Source organism: Gymnoscopelus microlampas (genome assembly GCF_963454915.1).
Source record: "Gymnoscopelus microlampas genome assembly, chromosome: 24".
NCBI classification, from domain to species: domain Eukaryota; kingdom Metazoa; phylum Chordata; class Actinopteri; order Myctophiformes; family Myctophidae; genus Gymnoscopelus; species Gymnoscopelus microlampas.
In genome coordinates, this window is record NC_139961.1 from 9,866,329 (window position 1) to 9,888,696 (window position 22,368).

General features: G+C 44.4%; 1 protein-coding gene across 3 annotated transcripts; it reads left to right on the top strand.

Moving 5' to 3' along the window:
* Positions 1-854: 854 nt before the first annotated feature.
* On the top strand, positions 855-21,627 carry donson (DNA replication fork stabilization factor DONSON). Of its 3 annotated transcripts, none has more exons than XM_084050571.1 (12): positions 855-1,480; positions 5,106-5,180; positions 5,386-5,577; positions 5,688-5,866; positions 6,939-7,014; positions 7,112-7,214; positions 8,585-8,678; positions 10,602-10,751; positions 10,880-11,078; positions 16,767-16,836; positions 17,659-17,783; positions 20,244-21,625. In XM_084050571.1, exons 1-12 carry the CDS (start codon positions 1,034-1,036, stop codon positions 20,394-20,396), a joined length of 1,863 nt encoding a protein of 620 aa, XP_083906697.1. In that variant the 5' UTR covers positions 855-1,033; the 3' UTR covers positions 20,397-21,625. The 3 variants fall into 3 exon arrangements, with proteins under 3 accessions (XP_083906697.1, XP_083906698.1, XP_083906696.1); XM_084050570.1 differs by having other exon boundaries at positions 856-1,480; positions 5,377-5,577; positions 20,244-21,225; XM_084050572.1 differs by lacking the exons at positions 6,939-7,014; positions 7,112-7,214; positions 8,585-8,678 and having other exon boundaries at positions 5,377-5,577; positions 20,244-21,627.
* Positions 21,628-22,368: the final 741 nt, after the last annotated feature.

Consider the following 22,368-nt stretch of genomic DNA (forward strand, 5'->3'; position numbering starts at 1 on the left):
TGCTAGCCTGGGATCCAGACTGATTCGCTCTTTTCAACATTTTATTTTTTTCTCACTTCGCTTCTCAAAGTGAGAAAAAAGAAATATGCCGAATGGAGCGAATCAGTCTGGATTCCAGGCTATATATGTGCCATGGTTACATGATCATTAAAATGGGGTGCTGTTTCAGGTAAACATAGACTTTAGTCTGTGGTTTTCATGAAACATTATAATACACTTATTTTTGGAACTTCAATTAACTTAAAGACAGCTATAGCTGGCAAAAGCAGCCTACTACTTTTACCAAAGTAAACCATTTGTGTAGTTTTGGAACTAGGCTACAGCAGATAGACCTGCATTGATGCAATTATTAAAAACTGTTTAAATCCCAAACTAAAATGAAGTGAATACATATTAATAAAGTTACATTATTGTTTATGTGTCTCTTCTGTGTTTAACAATTGAATTAGCCTATAATATGAGGTGAAATGCAGCTCATTTTCCAACACACACACACACACACACACACACACACACACACACACACACACACACACACACACACACACACACACACACACACACACACACACACACACACACACACACACACACACACACACACACACACACACACACACACCGGAAAAAGGAGCACGTGGTGAAAGATATATTTGTGTTAATGTAAATAAATTCTGTCTTGGAGGCTTAATGTACAATTGTATACACTTTTATTCATAACCTTGATAGATAGAGGACCGGTCCAGAGGAAACGAACTGCAAAGAAAACGGATACAGTAGGCGGGCTCTATGCCGGATGTGAGCACTGAGCAGTAAATAATGCATCCTGTTGACTTTGTGCACGTGGCTCCTCCCACGTTCTTCTAGCGGGACTCTGTCGTCATCACCACGCAGCGCGCCAACTTTGTTTGTAAAGTGCGGAGGGAAGAGTGAAAACAAAAAAGAAAACAGCGGCGCCACATCAACAACAAGAAGAAAAGCCACCGTGTTGTCGTTGCTGTTTGGAGCTCATCGTGTCACCAAGTTGTCCAGAATGTCCGAAAAGGACGGATACTCTCCCAGCTTCAAGCGACCCGCGGACATCATGCGGATGAGGAGGAGGAAAAGAGGCCGGAGTGAAGCCTCCAGCAGCCCCGCGCAGAGAGCCTCGTCCCCGGCCTGCGTGCGGCCCTTCTCCCCGGGGCCGCTCCTCGGGCGATCCGCTGGCGGTGGTGGAGGAGGAGGAGGTAGCGTCGGCGGCGGGGGAGTGAAACGTCGAAACCCGTTCGCTGACATCGAGAACACGCTGAACAGCGCGAAGAGGAGACTGGTGGTCTCTAAGGACGAGGCGGAGGAGGAGGACGTGGCGGTGAACGGGAGGTCCATGGAGGAACCGGAGGAGCAGGAGGGGGGAGAGGACATGGTGTCAACAAAGACAGAGAGCAGCAGCAGGCAGCGTCTGGACTTCACCCTGATGGACGCAGAGACACCACACACTAAGGTGGCTTTCAATACAATACACACATAGCCTTAGATCAGTGGTTTTCAATCTTTTTTTTGCGTCAAGGACCCCCAAATTGACACATATTAGCCCAGGGACCCCCATTTGAAAAGATATGCCAGGGACTCAATCATTTTGATTCATTGGGGGTCCCAATCTACACGGTAGTATCATCATCAGTGTTCATTTAACTCTGAGAGAGTACAATTTGGTTCCATTGTACACTCTCAGAGTTACAGACATATAAGGGTCAATTTGGTTCCTAATTATTAATTTGGCTGGGGACCCCCTGGAACCCCCTCAAGGACCACTGGTTGAAAACCACTGCCTTAGATCAAGACGAGTGTAGATGTATTTTTTATCGGTTTTGACATTTTTATATCTACGAGTGTCTTTGCGACCACCCCCTCAGTTTTCCCTGGAATGTCACCAGTAAAGCTCCGAAAATGTACAAATGCAAAATATAAGGTGCTTACCCGCTTGCCCCAAATGTTAACTAGGTGTAACTAGTATTTGTTCAATGTATTAGTCCATATTTTTCAATAAAGAAGTGTTTTAATCCTGTCTGTGGCCGAATGTCATTTCCCCCCCTCGTATACTTCCTGTTTACATGGAGTGCAATTCCGCCTTTCACCGGATGCGCTCCGTCACTACCGCCCATTGGGACCTTTCGACATAATCGGCCACAGACGGGATTGAAACACTTATATATCGAAAAATATGGACTAATACGTTGCACAAATACTCCGGTCACCTAGTTAACATTTGGGGCAAATGGATAAGCACATTATATTCTGCATTAGTACATAAATACGGGCTTTAATACTGGTGACATTCCAGGGCAAACTGGAGGGGTGGTCGCTAAGACTCTCGTAGACACGAAAGACTCGATAAAATACATCTACGATAGTGTTGATCTAAGGCTAGTTACTTATTATTGACCATCAAAAATGTCAGTGGTGTAAGAAGAAGTACTCACATTTACTACATGTACTTAAGTACAAGTAAGTAGCAATACCACCATGTAGAAATACTGGTATAAAAAATGTAGGCTACTTAGCACTCATTATGCAGAATGTCCTATTTCACAAATTTCCAAATGTATAAAAATGCTTTGAAAATAGCAGATCTACAATCTCACAACGCTTGTAGATTTCCTATTTTCAAATAGCCCAAGTATAAATAGAGCTGAAGTGGTTAATGCGTGTTTTGTAATAATATTCAAAATCTACAAAGTAACTAAAGTTTTCCCATTACTGTAGTGGAGTAAAAAGTACAATATGTTGTGGAGTAGAAGCAGTGGTGAGCTGTGGATTTTTGAACTAAGGGTACTGTATTTTATGACGTCACGCGCGCGCACGTGCGCGCACATAGTCACTCAGCTCAGTGCTAGTTGAAATACTGTATTCAACATGTGATTATTAATGTAATCATATGTATTATTATTTTGTTGTATTGTTGCATTGTTAATTTGTTGTTTTTATTTTTGTTTCAAATTAATTATTGTATTTTCCTTTTAATTTAATATAAAAGCCCTTTACATAGACTCACCCACACATAAGTAGGCCTACTTAAAATAATCAGACAACTTGTCTTTGTCTTGTCTCAGAGAACTGGGTCTGCTAAGCGATCCCCTTCACACCTTGCAGTGCAGAGATGTTGTCTATCATTGTGAGAGGAATGTAACACATTCAATTCAAGTCCGTGTCTTTTCTCGAGTAGCCTAATGTTATGCAAAGCAGCCAGGTAGACGCTATTGAGAACGGCTCGCCACTGACGGCGCGAACCTTGAGAGGCTATTGTTTTTAAACTTTAAGGCGTTAAAGACCGCCGCTGACGGTGCGTGCACGCGCGCCCCCAGCTCCCACAGTGTCAGAACTAAGGGTACGCCGTACCCCCCCGTACCCCCTACAGCTCAACCCTGAGTAGAAGTAAACAGTTAGAGTGTAGAACATTAGAAACACTCCAGAAAGGTAAACATTCCTCAATGGTGCACTTAAGTACAGTACTTGAGTACACCACTGCAAAATGTGCTTCTGAAAGTGGGGTCTTTGGACCTTGTGTGGGTCCCCAAATGAGGACCAGTTTAATAGCTATTTAATAGCTATAGCTATTATTTAACTAGCTAGAGGTTAAATAAAGTAAGAGAATATATCAGAATGAATCATGTCATAGATTTAGCTCTCCACTGTTATCTCCCACCATCTGACCAATGTGCTTCTCACAGTGGGGGTCCGGGGGTCATTGAGGGGGTTCCAGGTGGTCCCCAAAATGTTCACGTTCACTATTGTTTCACCAGCTATAAGATAAACCTAGCCACAAGCAACTTGGATGCTATAATGCTATCTGGCATCTAGAGCATTGGTTCTCAAAGTGGGCTAAATGTCCCCAGCTAAATGATTTATATGAACCAAATAGACCCTCAGGGTCTGTAACTCTGAGAGTGTACACTTGTACACTCTCAGAGTTACATTAACATTGATTTTACAATATGAATTGGGGTCCCAGAGATAGAAATGCCATTAAATGGGGGTCCGTAGCCTAATGCATGTCAAACTTGGGGGGTCCTTAAACTACAATGATAGAGAATCACTGCTAGAGCCGTAAAAATCTTCTCTTATGGGGATCCCTGGCTTATCTTTTCAAATGGGGGTCTGCGGGCTAATAAGTGCCAATTTGGGGGTCCTTGACATGAAAAAGTTTGAGAACCACTGATCTAGAGTAATACCTATCAACCCTTGACAGCCCATTCATTGAAACCAAAGTCCTATCTGATTGTATTACTATTAAACTATGTTAAACTCACCATTGCAGCTGTACAGAAAGCTTGAATTATTATTATCTGTCAAGTTTTTGTTGACAGTCAAGCTTTTGTTTCATAAAAATCCACCGTAGACACATGTTCTGACCTACTTTCTGTCAACAAATTCTGTGCAGGCGATTCTTTTTCTGAGTGTCCGAGTTTGGAAGCGCTCATTGTAAATCACTCAATGGTCCTGTGTAACTACATATTGAAAACAAGCGTTTCCAAACCCCAACACTTAAAAAAATAATCACCTGTATGGAAGTTATTGATGGTGAGTTTAACGTTGTTTGATACAATCAGATCAGACTTTTCTGTTTGGATGAATGGGCTGTCAAGTGTTGGTATTGCAACTCTAGATGCTAAATCTAAAAGAGTTGCTTGCGGCTAGGGTCCTTGGACCTTGTGGGGGTCCCCAGATGAGGACCAGTTTAATTTCACTGTTATTTAACTACCTAGAAGTTAAACAAAGTTAAGAGAATGTTAATCAAAATGAATCATATCATAAAATGGTGTCATTTCTTTATACTCGGTCTGTCTCATAGGAGGGCTGTGGACACTTCAGAAACGCGACAAGCCTACACGCTACTATGCTCTCCCCATCACTAATGGTGCTGACAATGTTCAACACTGCATCTGCGTCCCCTACTAGTTACAGACTAGAAAATGAGTCTTATTTCCTATAAAACCACCTCGTTGAGCTGTGCGTTACTCCTGTTTGAGAAGGGCAGAGTCAGGTGTAATGTCAGTGTTGTGTAGAAGGGGAGGACTTTTACTTTTAATGAACCATCAACAACTTTAGCATTTCTCCTCCTGCTTTAGAAGCCTGTGTCCTTCACTGAGGATGACTCCCTGTTTGATGAAGATGAAGAGGAGATGAAGGCTCCAGTGCTGCAGGTGGGTTTCTCTGCATTCAAACTTTAATGTCACATTATTCACAACATTATCAACACATTTATTTTCTACCTGAAGCCTGGGTACCTTTTATTGTTATTTTTACTTTACAAAGACCACTCTCTCTCCATCTCTCATCAGTGTCTGTCTAGTAACTAATGCACCCTGTTCTTTACCTTCACTTTGTCCATCTCCCCAGAGTCCTCAGGTCAGCGACCCAGCCCCCATAGTGCCCCCTGTCTGTGAGGAGTACCCGGCCGACTGGAGCCTGAAGACGAGGGTCCTGTTCACCTCCCAGCTGCCGTTCTCCTGGGCAGAGCAGCCCAGAGCCCAGGAGGAGGCTGCAGGTCTGACGCAGCAGTGCAGAGCCCTGTACACCACCCTGCCCCACAGCATACAGGTACTGCTACCTCACTGCTGCTCAACCCCGCAGGTCAGGACCCCCAAAGTGGGTCACGTGGCATTAACACGAAACACACCCTTATACTGTCCTATCTGTCTGTTTCACAGGACCCCAGGTCGTGTTCGGAGCTGCGCTGTGCCTTCCAGCAGAGCCTGGTGTACTGGCAGCATCCCTCCCTGCCCTGGCTCTCGCTGTTCCCCAGGATCAATGCAGAGAGGAGCTTCGCTGGGAAGAGCGCCCCCTGGGCACAGGATGCAGCGCTGCAGCAGAGTCTGATGAGTGAATGGTGAGATCCATACTTTTCCTTTTTCCACACTGCTATAACATGACATCACACCACTAGTAACTGGCTGTAGAAAGTCGTTGCCAGCAGCTACCTCTGTGGCTTGGGTTCCTCAGACACTCAGGGACACGGGTAGATGGTTCAAACACATTTGTTGTAGAGCAGTGGTAACCAACCGCTCTTCAAATCAGTCATGTTTGATCCCAATACACAAATGGTGTATGGGGATCCTTCCTTTGCACTGAGGAAGGCTCATGCCAAAACACATCTGTCAGTTAAATCTAGTCTAATTTTCTTTGAACCGTGCAGCTGGTAAAAGACTGTTTGTGATGAGTGCTCGCATTTATTTTGTCGTTACATCAGTGTTGTGTCAACACATGTTCTGACAGGGTCATGGAACTGGACAAAGAACACCTTTAATAGAGGAATGTTATTAAAACACGCCTATAGTAGTTTTGCTGTTACATTTTTTCCTGTATCAATCCTACAGTGCTGTACATTGATTATAGAGACACCATGGATCATTTGTGAAGTTCAACGTGTTAAGCTCTTCTTGAATCAGCATTTAGCTAAAAGGTGATGATCAATTCCCATCAGCACGGGTGTGCTGTGAGTTGATAGTGGTTTACCGTGTTGGAATTAATGTGATTTGTGGAGGACAGGAATATTCCACCGCAAACCACCCCTTGGGAGGCAAAAAAGATCACCCTTGTGGGAATCAACAAAATCCATCTGGAGAGTTCACAGGGTGATGACTCCAGTCCAGGTGGTGATGAGGTGCTCACAAAGTTGAAACAGGATCATAAATGAACAAGGGTCCCATTGAAACAAGCAAACTCTAAGCAAGGATTAAGTTAAAAAGCCTTTAATAGGTTGACAGGGCTATTACATACTAAAACAATAAAATGCCACTAGACTCCGACCGGTTTTGACAACACAAGTGTCTTCTTCAGGGCGTGGTTATCCATCTGGTTGTCACGCCAGCGTAAGGTTTGCAACTATTGTACAAGTAGACAACCAACCATCTCTCTCTCTCTCTCTCTTTGTCTCTGTCTGTCTCTCTGTCTGTCTGCAGGTCAGCCAGTCTGTCTTCTCTCTACAGTCTGTTGAAATGTAGAATGTGTCCATACTTCTACCTCTGTTCCTATCAGGTAAGACTGTCGTCTGTCTGTCTGTCTGTCTCTTGGAAGATGTAATGTAAACGTTTCTGTGTAGATGGACTCATTGTCTTCTATTCCTCTCTGTTAGTTTACAGTGTTGTTCAAGGCTGCAGGTTTCTGTGGATCCAGCAGCATCACTGCACTGATTTCTCCCACCACCAGGGGGCTCAGAGAGGCCATGAAGGCTGACGGTAAGTCTCACCATAGTATGGTCATTCTTATTATTAGGGTGAAGAGATAAAGAAAAAAGTCTCTGTCATGTCATAGTGTGCACTAGAGTTTAGTTTTTTGCTAGTGATGTCATCTCCTAGCGCCTTATTTCCTTTGTTTATATCAGGCTTTACATGACAATGGTGGACAAAACAGCGTACACATACACATAAATATACAGTTATACTATTCCACTATATTGAGGAACAGAAGTGTCAGAATGTGCTATGGATACTATTACTCCAACAGTAGGACGGTACAGGCACCACCCACGGCCAACGTTTCTGTCTTTATGCTGGTAGTGGACTGTAATAAGGTTAAGTAAAGGGGGAGAGCAAAGCTACATCACGCTCTAGCCACTGGGAGACACACTGGAGCCTATAGTGAAGGAATGCATTGAGAGAGGGGGACAAGCATATCAATAAACTGAAATTGAAAATGATAAAATTGCAAATTATTGCAACCTTTGTCAAATAATCGGTTCCGGTAAAAGAAGACGTATGACACATTGTTTTTTAATGTACACTAGTGCACACTATATACTTTTGTTGGGTTATCTAAAGAGCACAGAGTAAATTTCTGACTGGGCTGTCATTGCGAGACTGTGGTTTTGACAGGCTACCAATTAAATTGAAGTCAAGCAACGACAGACGCGTTTGTGGATGAAAAACCTTTTTTTTTGTGTGCGTGTGGACTACACTAGACCTAGCCTGGTAAACCACCCCAGTTGCGGAATTTGGTTTACCAGGCTAGACTAGACCTGAATCTTGCAGTATGTTTTGCAGCAATGTTTTTTTTTTACTCAAAACAGTTGATTTATTCACTGCATATTAATCTCTCACCCAAACTACTAACTTTTTTTGTATGAGCTCATTTGCCTTGAACAGTAGATTAAAAAATGTTTGTGCATTTCAAGGGTTCTTGTATCAGGACTGGCTGTCATGCAAAACATGACCTCTGATTGGTGGTAAATGTTAGTCTGGGCTGTCAGCTTGCTGACCCAGTACCACACAATTGGTGTTAGCCAGACTCTGTAAATGTCCCACCCTACCTACATCTAGCTAGTTTACATTTGGGGGACAAAGTGCAGTAACGACAATCTTTGAATAATTACAGCAAAAGAAAATACTCAGGTCAGATTTTGCTCTCTGACTTTAAGAACAATTGTAGATTTCAATGGGTCTTTTATGCCCATTGTCCTTCTATACTCCTGATGCAGAAAGCACCGGTCACTGACACAGAAGTAATGACATCAGACTAGAGGCTGTATCTATCTGTTCCAGTATATGAGTGGTCTACTGTGTTCAGGCATTGAGTTCAGTCCCTGTATGATTGTCCCCACCTTGTTCAGGTATTGAGTTCAGTCTGCCCCTAGTGGAGGAGAAGAGAAGAAGCAGGGGGCAGCAGGGATCCTCAACACAACATGGAGAGGACGATGACACAGAGTAAGACACATTTCATTCTATTCTCCTCCTCTCAGTCACTATCCAGCAGGCGCAAATTTACTGTAGGTACAGTAAGGCTCAGGCCTTACCTGAGTGAAGCTGTGCCTTACTTCACCCATGGGCAGATGTTTGTGTATCCTACTATAATTCTAGTAACCTCTGTCTGTAGTGGGAGTAGGTGAAGCTACCCGGTTCTCCTCAGTGGCTGGACCAATTGCTCTGATTTGGCACACAGCCATTGACCATTACCATCTGAACTTAACTGTGAAGCCCGTTTTTCAATTTCATCAAATCTCAGCTTCTTATTAGCGTTTATGTGTAAAACACTGTCGCCATGGTTACGGGGCTGCCCAGCTATGGGACGAACTGCCTCCCGGGTTGCCAGATCATGTGCGCATATCCCCCCACGGATGCGTCGACCGGGTATGGTCTAGTTTGATATAAGTAGGCTATCACCCCTCCACTCAAGACCGACAGGCATGTTGCCGCCGACGGCTGTCCAGTGGATGTCTTGAGTCTTTTGAGAGTGTCAATGTGTATTCTGAGCTTCTTTTGTGATTAGGTGTGTGAAGGTGTCTGTCCGTCTCCCCATTCACAAACACAAACCCCCTTTGCGATGTAATGACACACACAGTATGAACAGCACACAACAACAAGGTCACTCATTCTTGATTCTTGAAACAACACAGCAATCCGCTGCCGAAAAAAGACGGCTCCGCTGTCCAGGTGGAAGGACAACGCACCACCACCCGCACGGCGCAGTCCCACATTGAGGGAGATAGAAGAGGCACCCGTTGCTGCTTCATAATTCCATTGAATTATAACAGCGTCTGTCTTTTTCCTACCTGAACCTAACACTTTTGGCATGAAAGAACTTTTAAAGGGTCCATCCATGTGATTTGTATGGGATTGTAATCGCTGAAATGTAATGTAATAATGTAATGTAACATCAAATAGAGAATAGCCTAGATCAGGAATGAACCACTATAATCGAGTAGCCTACTGGACTAGTGGACAGCTGTCCTGCGAACATTTCTCCAAACTTGCCACTAACCATCCTCTAACATCCTGGTGCTGTGTGGGGAGACTTTCCTCCGCAACAAATAGAATATAGAAAGCGCCTGAAAATTAGATCACCTTATCCCTTCACTCGCTTGAACTTGATACTTTTCTCTTTTGAAAAAGAACTAGACTATTTGGATTACGATGACATTATCAGGGTTAAGACTTATTGTAATGACCTGTTATTGTTTTAGTAGGTTTTTTTTTGTCTTCCGTTGCCCTGTGTAATTTGTATTGCCTGTTATGTTGATTGACCGATGACCATATATTCATCGCAAACTCAAAGCCTATTGTAATATCTAAGCTAAAAGGTGTTAAAACATAAATAAATATTCAATCGCACGTCAATTGCGATTGAAAGACAGTTGGACTGACAGCTTGCACTGCCTTGCCACCCCCCCCCCCTTTCTGGCAGGCCTACCATGATGTTTCCAGGCCTTCCCCTGTCCCCACAAAGACATTCTGTATCTGCCACTGCTATCCAGTGTACATTTCCACCTTATTATAGACATTCTACTCCTGCGGGGTGCAGATCAGGCCTGTGATTACAATGATTATAAATGTCTGTTGTATTGTACGTGCACCTATTTCCTCCCATGTAAATATGCTGTTTACATTCTTTTCTTTTTAATTTTTACTTTTTTATTTAATTTTACTTTTATGCAGTACAATGTCTAGGATTTTTCTTTGCTGATGAAAAACTAAATAAATATATATCTATATATAGACATTCTACTAACCTACAGTACACTCCAGATTAGTCATTTTGAGACTTGACTTCTATCAGAATGAGATTAAAACACTGTAGAAGAAGCTTTATTTATAGATGTTATTTGTGTTTCTTGTTTTTCCAACTTCCAGGCTCTTAAAGTCAAAAGAGGTAGAAGACTGCGCTGCCAACGAGGAAGAGGACGACGCCGATGAAGATGACATGGAGAGCGGTTTCTCCTGGTTGGAGGAGATGGGCATCCAGGACAAGATAAAGAAACCAGACAGCATCTCCATTCAGCTGTATCCTTCACCAACCATGTCACCAGTCCAGCGTTTGACCATGTTGTGTCCATAATCCACCATAATCTCTGTGATGTGTGACTAGTTGAGCGTGTAGAAGTCCTTGACCGTGCCGTTCTCCTCTCCAGCCGTAAAGAACATAGCTCTGTGTGTGTGGACCACAAGCCTGAGTCTGTGGTGCAGGTGGAGGGAGCTCACACCTTCACCCTCATCAACTTCCTCATCAACTGTAAGAGCCTAGTAGCAGCGGCCGGCTCCCAGGCTGGCCTCCCCCCCACACTGCTGGCCCCCACTGCCTTCCGAGGGGCCACTATGCACACACTGAAGGTAATGGGCCCTTGCACACACTACAAATGTTTGGATTAATAAGTAAGCCTAGCCTTGCCGTGGCATGTGGCCCATAGGGCAGGAGCCTATCTCCTGTTTCTGTAGCGTGAAGCAGCTTGATGTACAAGCACAGACCCTGTACATGACGCTAATAGGGACTTACCCCCCACTCCAACCCATGATGCTGTCATGGAGGGAGACATTGGGTCCCATTTGTATAGTCTTTAGTATGACCCGGCTGGGGATCGAACCCCGACCTCCCAATCTTAGGGCGGACTCTCTAACCACAAGGCCGCTGATCTGCGATCTCTGTCTAACCTGAACTCAAGCCCACTTCTGACACTAAACCTGATAGGAGTGGAGTCGATCAGAATAAATCATTATCTGTCTTTATGGCGTGGCTTTGAAATCGGATGGTCGTCTGGCGTCTATAAGTGGATCTGTCTGTGTGTCTGTCCGGAGCTAATCAACTGCTCGATGAAAAATTAAATAATGTCTCTCTGATGTTTCTCCAAAACTACAGTAACCTGCCATGTCCACAAAATCAAGCCCCCCACTATCCCTGCTATCAGAACCACAAGTACAAGGTCACATTCAATCATTTATTAATGGAACACAAGCATTACCACAGCATTCACAAACGCGAACAGCGTTTTCCTATCGACTCGCAGTACCTGGGGGGGAGAAGATATCTTGTTGAGTTTCAGCTACTATGCATCCCAGATATATATATATAGCTTATAAGGATTTGTAATGTAAGGAATTTGTCATTTGTAAGGAAATGCAAATATGGCAACTAATTTAGGCCTACGTAGGCCTACGTAGGTTTATGGTTTCCCAAGGACTATAGCTGTTTCACTCATGATACAATGTCTCTTTCGTAACAGATACATGCGCCAGATAATCCCCTACAACAAAACGTTTCAGTCATTCAGTCCGGCTTCACTGTAGCCTATAGTAGCCTTTTCATAAATGATATTTGTACTTAGGCTGTCGTGAAAGTTTATAATATTTAGAGAAATTTAAAGTTTCAAATACAAAAGTAGTAGTATTAGTAGCTGTATTGGCTTCTGCCTCTCCCTTGGATCCCACCAGCAGAGTGGAGAGGGGGGACCTGCTAAGTGGGTTATAGCTGGTCTCCCATACCTTGAAACCCAGGCTTGCGCACTGGAGAGGACACTCCAGCGTCGCTTCACCGCGACGGCACAACACGGGGAGCAGCAGTCTACCGGTGATAAGCCTCGCTTGATTGGCGTAAATGCGAGGCGCCAGGGGTTGCTCCTGACGGTGGGAGAGATTGTTAAGTTTCGACTGAACAGCTACCGCCCGCCTAAGCTGGGCAGCCCCCAGCCCAAAAGGTGCTGTTCCGCCACAATCCGCTTGCTTCACTGGGTGCGTGAAGCTTAAGGTTATACCTGACAGGTGAATGGAAATCCTGCACCAGGAAAAACAAGAAAAACAAGGAGACCAGCACTCCGAATAATTTGCTGGAACGTTAGGACTATGACTCCCGGTCTATCAAATAACATCCAGGAGATAGACGATGCACGCAAGACAGCAGTGATTGACACCGAACTGCTCAGACTGAAAGTAGACATTGCCGCCCTACAAGAGACCCGTCTTGCTGAATCTGGCACTTTGCGTGAAAAGAATTACACCTTCTTTTGGCGAGGAAAAGCTTCCGATCAAACCAGGGAGCATGGTGTTGGTTTTGCCGTCAAAAACACCCTACTGAATATGATTGAGCCTGGTGAAATTGGTACTGAGAGGATACTTGCCATGCGACTGCACACCACTGATGGGCCTGTCAACCTCGTCAGCGTGTATGCCCCAACGCTGTACTCCCCTCAAGATGTCAAAGATGAGTTCTATGACCGACTTCACAGAACCATCCAGAGCATGCCAACGCAGGAACAGTTAATTCTTTTGGGGGACTTTAATGCCAGAGTGGGCGCTGACTCTGGATCGTGGCCGACCTGTCTTGGGCAATTCGGGGTCGGTAGCTTAAACGAAAATGGTCAACGCCTGCTTGAATTATGCACTATAAACAACATGTGCATCACTAACACCTTTTTCCGGACAAAACCGCAGCACAAGGTCTCCTGGAGACATCCACGCTCCAAGCATTGGCACCAGCTAGATCTCATTATCACCAGGCGGTGCCACCTCAAGAACGTGCTACTCACGCGGTCCTATCAGAGTGCCGACTGTGATACTGACCATTCCTTGGTATGCTGCAGCATCAGGATGAAACCCAAGAAGATTCACCATGCCCGGCCACCAGGGAGGGTGCGTATAAATGTCAACAGTACAAAGCACCCTGACAAAGTGGAAGAGTTCACAAAGGCACTGGAAAGGGCCTTCACCACCAAGCAGCCAGAAGGAAACGCTCAGCAAAGATGGATCTACTTGAGGGACACACTGCACAGCGTAGCACTGAAGGTGTTTGGCAGGAAGAAACGCTTGTCTCAGGACTGGTTTGAGACTCACTCAGGCGAACTCAGCCCTGTGATGGAAGAAAAGCGAGCTGCCTTGCTTAAATACAAACGATGCCCCACTCGGTCCTCACTGCAAGCTTTAAGAACAGCAAGGAGCATAGCCCAGAAAACAGCTAGGCGCTGTGCAAATGCTTATTTTCTGCAGATCTGCAAAGACATCCAAGCAGCAGCTGACACGGGCAATATTCGTGGGGTTTACGATGGCATAAAATCAGCTATCGGTCCTACACTGCAGAAAACTGCACCCCTTAAGTCTCCAACAGGAGAGATCATCAGAGACAAAGGGAAGCAGATGGAGAGATGGGTGGAACATTATTCAGATCTTTACTCCACGGAGAGCACCATCTCTGATTCTACAATGGAGGCAATCAAGAGCCTACCGACCATGGAGGAGTTAGATGAAATGCCATCCCTGGAGGAATTAAGCAAAGCCATCGACCGCCTACCTTCCGGAAAAGCTCCAGGCCTAGATGGAATCCCGCCTGAAGTTGTCAAGTGTGCAAAGGGACCCATGCTAAACCACCTGCATGAACTTCTCCTCCAGTGTTGGGAGGAGAGTGCAGTACCACAAGACATGCGGGACTGCAGTATTGTCACCCTCTATAAGAACAAAGGGGATAGAAGTGACTGCAACAATTATAGAGGTATCTCTCTGCTAAGCATAGTAGGGAAGATCTTTGCTCGTGTTGTACTGAACAGGCTCCAGAAACTCGCAGAGAGAATCTACCCAGAGTCGCAGTACGGCTTCAGGTCAGAGCGATCTACGACCGACATGATCTTCTCTCTGCGCCAGCTGCAAGAGAAGTGCAGGGAACAGAGGATGCCCCTGTATGTTGCTTTTGTCGACCTGACAAAGGCCTTTGATCTGATAAGTCGAGATGGCCTCTTCAAGATCTTGAACAAGATAGGATGCCCCCCGAAGCTCCTAAAGTTGATCCAGTCTTTCCATACAGATATGAGAGGCATTGTCCAGTTTGATGGAGCTTCCTCTGATGCTTTCGACATCCGCAGTGGTGTGAAGCAAGGCTGTGTCCTTGCTCCAACCCTCTTTGGCATTTACTTTGCTGTAATGCTGCAACATGCTTTTGGACAGTCAGCTGATGGCATATACCTCCATACAAGATCAGATGGAAAGCTGTTCAGCATCTCACGCCTGAGGGCGAAGACTAAAGTCAGGCAAGTCCTCATCAGGGACATGCTCTTTGCAGATGACGCTGCACTGGTAGCCCACTCGCAAGAGCAGCTGCAAAGGCTCATGGATCAGCTCTCCAACGCATGCACAGATTTCAGACTCACCATCAGCCTGAAAAAAACACACATCATGGGACAAGGCGTTGAGAACATCCCTTCAATCACTATATCAGACTACAAGCTGGAAGCAGTGCACCAGTTTATTTACCTTGGCTCCACAATCACGGATAACCTCTGCTTAGACCCTGAAATCGATCGGAGGATTGGTCGAGCTGCAACAACCTTTGCTAGGCTGAACCAGAGAGTATGGACCAATAGTAAACTGTCGACCCACACCAAGATGTCTGTCTACAGCGCTTGCATCATCAGCATCCTGCTGTATGGGAGCGAGTCTTGGATTACATACTCAAGACAAGAAAGACGCCTCCATGCTTTTCACATGCGAAACCTCAGACGCATCCTTAACATCAAATGGCAAGATCGTGTGACAAATGAGGAAGTCCTCAAACAAGCTCAGATGTCCAGCCTCTACACCATGTTGCGCCAGCGGCGTCTTAGATGGCTCGGCCATGTCCATCGCATGGCAGACGGGAGGATTCCCAAGGACCTGCTGTACGGTCAGCTTGCCACTGGCACCAGGCCAGTGGGCCGCCCCCACCTGCGGTTCAAAGACGTGTGCAAGCGGGACATGAAATCCATGGACATAAGAGTGGACAACTGGGAGGATAGTGCAAACGATCGTGCCAGCTGGAGGCAGGAGGTCCGGAAAGGAATCCAGAAGAGTGAAACGGCGCTGAGTCAAGCAGCAGCAGAAAGGAGAGCAAGGCGAAAAGCACCTCAATCAGCATCAGCAGGCGAGAGCACATTCAAGTGCAATCACTGCCAGAGAGACTGTAAATCGCGAGTGGGACTGTACAGCCACACTATGCACTGCTCCCTCAGCACCACCTGATCTAATCCAAGTGCGCTTGTGCCATGGTCTCTCGAGACTGACGGCCGCTACTAAAAAGTATTAGTAGTAGTTGTGAATTAGCAAACTGGACAGTTAGACTGAATGTTTCCTTTATCCTCATCTTGCGCTAATGCACGCAACTGTTTCACCAGGTTTTATTTTTGTTGTTTCTCATAAGCGTGCATCCATCCGTTGTCCGTCAATAACACAGCCGTCTGTGCCTTGACTTCTGTGCACTGACTGCGCTCGCCTGGTGTGGGCGGGGCCCCCCGCTACTGCGAGTCGATAGGAAAACCCTGTTCGCTTCATAAACAGGATGTTTTTCCAGATGTTACTATAGGTGTGGTTTCCTGTAAAGCATGGGTTGAGTGAATATACAAAGGAAAAATGTTAACACAAATGTTAACATGTTAACAAATTGTCCACTAGGTGGCTCTCTAACACCACACAATAGGTGTAGAATCATTATACAAGTGCCAACACTGACAACTGTCATTACACAAAATAGGAATATATTTCTTAATACAGTCAGGCAAAAATAATAGCAGTGGACATCAATGCTGCACAGAAATATGGGCCTAAACTATGGATGATACTGGATATAGTGCAGTCTGCTCAGAGCTGTGCACATGAACACTCAGCATGTACTAGTTAACAATAGCAACCATGAGGCGAGGCCACTACCAGTTTGTACTTGCTATAGCTCTCATGAGGTGAATGAACTACATATGAATGGTGAATATATTATAGCAACACTACTTGTAATAGATTGAGCTAGGGGGTGTAACGGTTCACATATTTGTGCCGAACCATTTTGGTACAGTGTGTTCGGTTCAAGCGTGTACCGCATTAATGGAAAATAACCCACAATAGCCTTGTTTTGCAAGTGGAACTCAAAACTGCATGCCCACGTGAACATCCTGTTCTGGTGTGAATTCAGCATCAGATTTTCACAGGAATAGAGCTGCAAGCTCACCCATATACAATTCGTTGCACCTGTTACAGTGAGTCTGAATCTCTCTCTCTTTCTCTCTCTCTCTCCTCTAGGCTCGTAGTGTAAATGTGAAGACCCAGGTGCGTTCTACCTACCAGGATGTGTGCAGTCTGGAGATCACAGGTACAGATCTATGTAATGTTGACATAAGAATCAGAACCCGTCCGACCTGTTTTCATGCACATTAAACAACCAGCCCTATAATAATAAATAAAGAAATCAGTCAAGGTAATTTTCCAAACCCGTTCCACCAACCTGAGAAAGAGAAACATTTTTTTTAAACCGCCACAAATCTAAAAATGACACAGTTCCAGGTCTTAATGGGTTAATCCAGAGCGATTTACAGTAAGCAGGGACACTCATAATACACACAATACATCAAATGCATAAAAATGGTAATCTAATAATAAAGTAATGCATAAGTAAACCAATAATCTAATAATAACTAATACATATGTAAACCAAGAACCTATCATCAGCCTACATTCTAACTATACACACTATAGGATGCCAGGTGAACAATGACCTGGCATCTGTCTACATAACATGCTATCTAAGTTACATTTTAGCCGTTGCATAATCCTGCAAGGTCGTCAAGGCTAGGTGGAGTCTGAAGAGGTGAGTCTTTAGATTACGGCATAAGATGTGCAATGGGGAGAAGTTGTTACTGTTAAATATAGCAAAATAAACCGTCAGTCAGAGGTGTTTACTAGTTGATCTTATCCATCCATCTAACTGTGTGTAATGAAACCAGGTTTCATTACAAACTGTTTCTATTCACATCACTTCCTATGTTCACTGAACTGCTCCTTTGAGTTTGTGACCGTGTCCTGGTGGCTGATCTAGTGAGCGTACCATGTAGACACACAACAACTCATGGCAATGTCACAGGTTTGAATCCCTCTGTCTCTCTCTCTCTCTAATGTTGTTCTTCCATGTGTTCAGGTCCCATCCTTCCATCTTGTCTTCATGTCATCAGCCGTCTGCTGACATCTGCACAGAGAGGAGGCTTCTCAGCAGCTCTCTACACACATACACCCACCGCTGTCATGAACACACACACTAAACAGGTGAGCAACACACACTGCAATCACACACACACACACACACACACACACACACACACACACACACACACACACACACACACACACACACACACACACACACACACACACCTCCAATGAACGGGCTAGTCACACACACAAACAGACTAGAACAACAAGGAATTAGCATTGGTACTAAGGTTGGGCGATAAATCCAATCGTTGAATTTTGTTTTTGACAATATTTGTCATTTTATTTAGCAAAATAAATGTATCCTAATGGTCTGCTTCCTCGAGAATTAAACTCTTCAAATATAGCCAAATTAAATGTAACGTAATACAAAGCCTGCGTGAAATGTTAATCAATTTGATGATGATGAAGGCACGCTCTTGTTGCCCTTATTTCCGACGAGTCTATGCTACAAAACTCAGTCCCCTACCCGGTAGGTAGGTAAGCTACTGAATGAAGCGGAGGAGAGCAGGAAAGAGGTAATAGCTTTTACTTTCCTAGTTGTCTATTTATCAGCTACTGTACGTTTGATGATAGCTGTATATATTTTTTTATATAAAAACAAAATTGAAACTACAGCTCTAGTTGCTGCAAATCCTCGCTGTGCATTTGCAAGCTTGATGACGCAGGAACGCATGTCCCCCGGTCTCACAAGATCCAGCACATGATTCTTAACTTTTGCTGTCAAGTCTGGATATTAAAACTAGTGTTGGCATATGTTTATATCACCAGTCTATCAATGCGATTTGAAATGTGAATTCACTCTTGAATTATCACCCGCCCGGGCGGGTGATATATCCCGCAGCAGACGTTTTATTATTTGTCTGAATATAAAAAAGTAAACTTGGATGGGTGTGTTTCACCACATCGTTGCTGCAAACTGAGGTAAGCTTCTCTGCTTCAACTTCACTTTATCTCCTAGCCTGTGATCTTAGCTTAGTCCTAAAAGAATATCCTATGGCAGTTATGTTTTACAATTATTTCTTGTCTAAACAAGTTTTGGTCAGTGAGAGAGTGAGATTGGTGCATGTAATGGCAGCACAAATAGTCATGTCGTCTCATCTCGGTTTATTCATTGACAGCATGCAGTCGCGTTATAGTAACCCGACACTGCATGTGTTATAGCCGAATGTATACTCCGTCGTACGACCGGGTCGTGCGCTGAAAATAGCAGATCTGCAAGTTCACAACGCGCTAGTTTTGACACGTGACCAGCTGTACGGCGAAGTATAACTCGAGCTTAAAGGACTCGGGAGCAGTTCTCACATTATTGCTTTTCTAGCGCGAATATATTGCCAATTGGCGATCTTTGGGCCGACGATGGCTGATAGGAATATTTTGGCGTATCGCCCAACCTTAATTGGCACGTTGTCATGAGGCACTGAAACATGACCCCAAACTATCCAAACAGAAGTGTGGTGAATTGGTACAAAAAACTTACAGAGACATCTTTTCTTTGGATTCTGGAGAGTTGGTTCGGGTTGGTCAACTTTCTCCATCACCATGGTAACGTGTAGTGAGACGCACAGTCACAGTCCCTCTCAGTAACCTAATGAACCCTGGGCAATCCATGCCCGAAATGAGAGGGTACGTAAGGCATTTTCCCCACCAATTTCTTTTTTATGGTCACCAAAGGACACTCATGATATCACTGTGCTGTGCATGCACCTTAGCTTTACCTGATGAGCCTCCAATAAAGCCTATGGACAAACCAAGCGCTGGTGGATCATGGTCTGCATACAGTCCATGTCCATCAGAGCTTGGTGTGTAGGCCTACTCCCTTGCATACGTACCAGTATGAAGTATGCTGCAGTACCCCTTCTGCACCAGGAAGGGGCGCTTTGAAGCCTGCTGATAGAGGCTCTACTAACTCTTCAGATAGCAGAGGTAACAGGCACACAGCCTTCAGCTCTTCTGTCCATCCACACCACATTGTTGTGGACTTAAAAGACCTGCATTGTCTTCGGTGGTCATTTTTTCAGTATGCAGGTTAAATAGGCTGCCAAAGCTCTCTGCTGCTGCGCTCTGATCCAGAACCTCAGCCTCAGTACAACAGACAGACACGGCTAGAACACACAATAAATAGTATATACAGTATAACCTGCCCCTGTGACCTGATCTGCTGCCTCCCCCGCTCACAGATGGCATCTAGAGTAGAGCATACCCGGCTGCCACATACAACCAAACTGAAAATGACTATACAGAATTACTGACACAGCAGACAGACCTGATACCACTAGCATTACAACAAAATGCTAACAAGCTTCAAGTGGATATTTCTCAGTAACTATAGAGATGATTTCATGGTTTTCAGCTATTTGACGACAACAATATCAAAACTAAATATACAAACCTGAACTATTACTTTATAAACTTTATTGATCTTTGATTTGGAATAACATAAAGCAACAGTAGAACATTTGTGACACTCTTTTGTGTGTGTGTGTGTGTGTGTGTGTGTATGTGTGTCTCCAGTGTGACAGTGGTACAGTAAGTGGTACAGTAGATGTGTGTGGGTGTGGTCTCCATCCAGACTCCATCAAACAGCTGCAGCAGTCGACTAGTCTGGGGAAGAGTGCTCTGAGACATCTACACATGGACAACTACAACTACACCTGGGACACCTGATACTGTGTGTGTGTGTGTGTGTGTGTGTGTGTGTGTGTGTGTGTGTGTGTGTGTGTGTGTGTGTGTGTGTGTGTGTGTGTGTGTGTGTGTGTGTGTGTTGGTTGTGTGATGAATCTCAAAATATTTTATTTGGTGCTTTATGTTGGACTTTAATGACACTTGCTGTGACATTTCAATAGACCAGACATGGTAACAAATGCCATAGTAAATAATATTTGTAGATGGTTTGGATTTTTTTTTTTACCTTTTTTTGTTTTATTTAAAAATGTTTTTAAATGTTTTTCTTCTTTTTTAGGCAGAAACACTTTTCTGTGAATGATTTTGTTTGAATGTGCAACATTTGATGGAATTAAATTGTGTGGGTTCCAAATTGTGTTTGAACTCTTCAATGGTGTTTTTACATTGGTTCTAATATGTACAGGATCATCATGTACAGTGAGGTGTTTATTATTGCAAAATAAACCCCAACAGGGTGACACAGGACTGATTTGAAATGTTACATTCTATCTTTATTTTAAAATAGATGTATTAGCTTCTGCTCTGTGCTTCCATAGCAACATAAACAGAGTCAGACTCAGAACTGTGGTCTCTGATATGAAGTTTCAGCAGCAATTTCTGTAAAATCGTACAATAGTCTAGAGGTTTCAGTCACATGTCATGCATTCACAGTATTAACAAACGCAATAACCTTTTTGCATTCTGCAGCAATGTGTGCTCTGTGCACGGTGGTCAATGTGTGATCACAATATGAATATGACATTCTGAAATGTCCTTTGCTGCCTCTCTGCACATCCTGTTGTGTGTGTGTGTGCGTGTGCGTGTGCGTGCATGCGTGCCAGTAGCCCATGAGCAAAGGGAGCTGAGTGTGTCATCAACAGAATGCATGGGGGCTACCGGCACAAAGGACTGACTGTCGCTCAGTCTATTCTCGGAATGCTTTACAGATTATTGTTAAACCATGATTATTAAGAATTTGCTATGTGTCGGTTTCATTCTAAGAGGCCACATTTAAGCACACAGACGAGCATCCTGTTTCCAGTTGACAAGTTGTTGCTCTGTGTCTGGGGATGTTGTGTCTAAATGCAGCTGGTTGTGGCCCTCATTAGGCCTGGAAGTGTACTGTGAGTATTCAATGTCACTAAACTAACACATCACTCACTCAGGGATTTTGTTTCCTGACACTTTCTAGCTGTAGCAACTACAAAGGTCACCGCGGTATTAACCCAAACACTGAATTTCATTATAACTATGCCGATGCACGCTATGAACACTATTCAAAACACGTACACTCCGCTGTAACAATGTAATTGTCGATTAACTTTATACATTGATAGTCATTATTATGTACAATACCACAGTGTCACTACTATTATGAACTTTTCATAATTGTCTCCGCCAGGCCGAAGGCATGGCTGAGACTGCCGTACATATCTTTTCTTAACACAGGAGAGAGTTGGTCATTACAACAAGCTGGGCCAGTGTCCGTCAACTTTCTCCATCACCATGGTAACCAGAGAAGCAGATGCCATCTCCTTAAATGAGTGTGACGCACCCCCACAGTCACAGTCCCTCTCAGTAACCTAATGAACCCTGGGCCAATCTATGCCCGAAATGAGAGGGTGAGTAAGGCCAGAGAGCTCTACACTTTTTCCCACAAATATTGTTTTATGGTCACCAAAGGATACTCATGAATATCTCTGTGCTGTGCATGCACCTTAGCTTTACCTGATGAGCCTCCAATAAAGCCTCTTGACAAACCAAGTGCTGGTGGAGCCAAGCCAACAACTTTGTGGCTTGCAGTGACAGCTCCCACTGCTCCGAGCATCTCAAAGCCAGCACCTGTACCCGGCAGGAGAGCTCACAGGCAGGGAGGAGAAGTACAGAGTACACTATGCTGGTGTGACTTCAGCACCATATACAATCCATTGTACCTATCTCCCTCTCTCTGTCCTCTAGGCTCGTAGTGTAAATG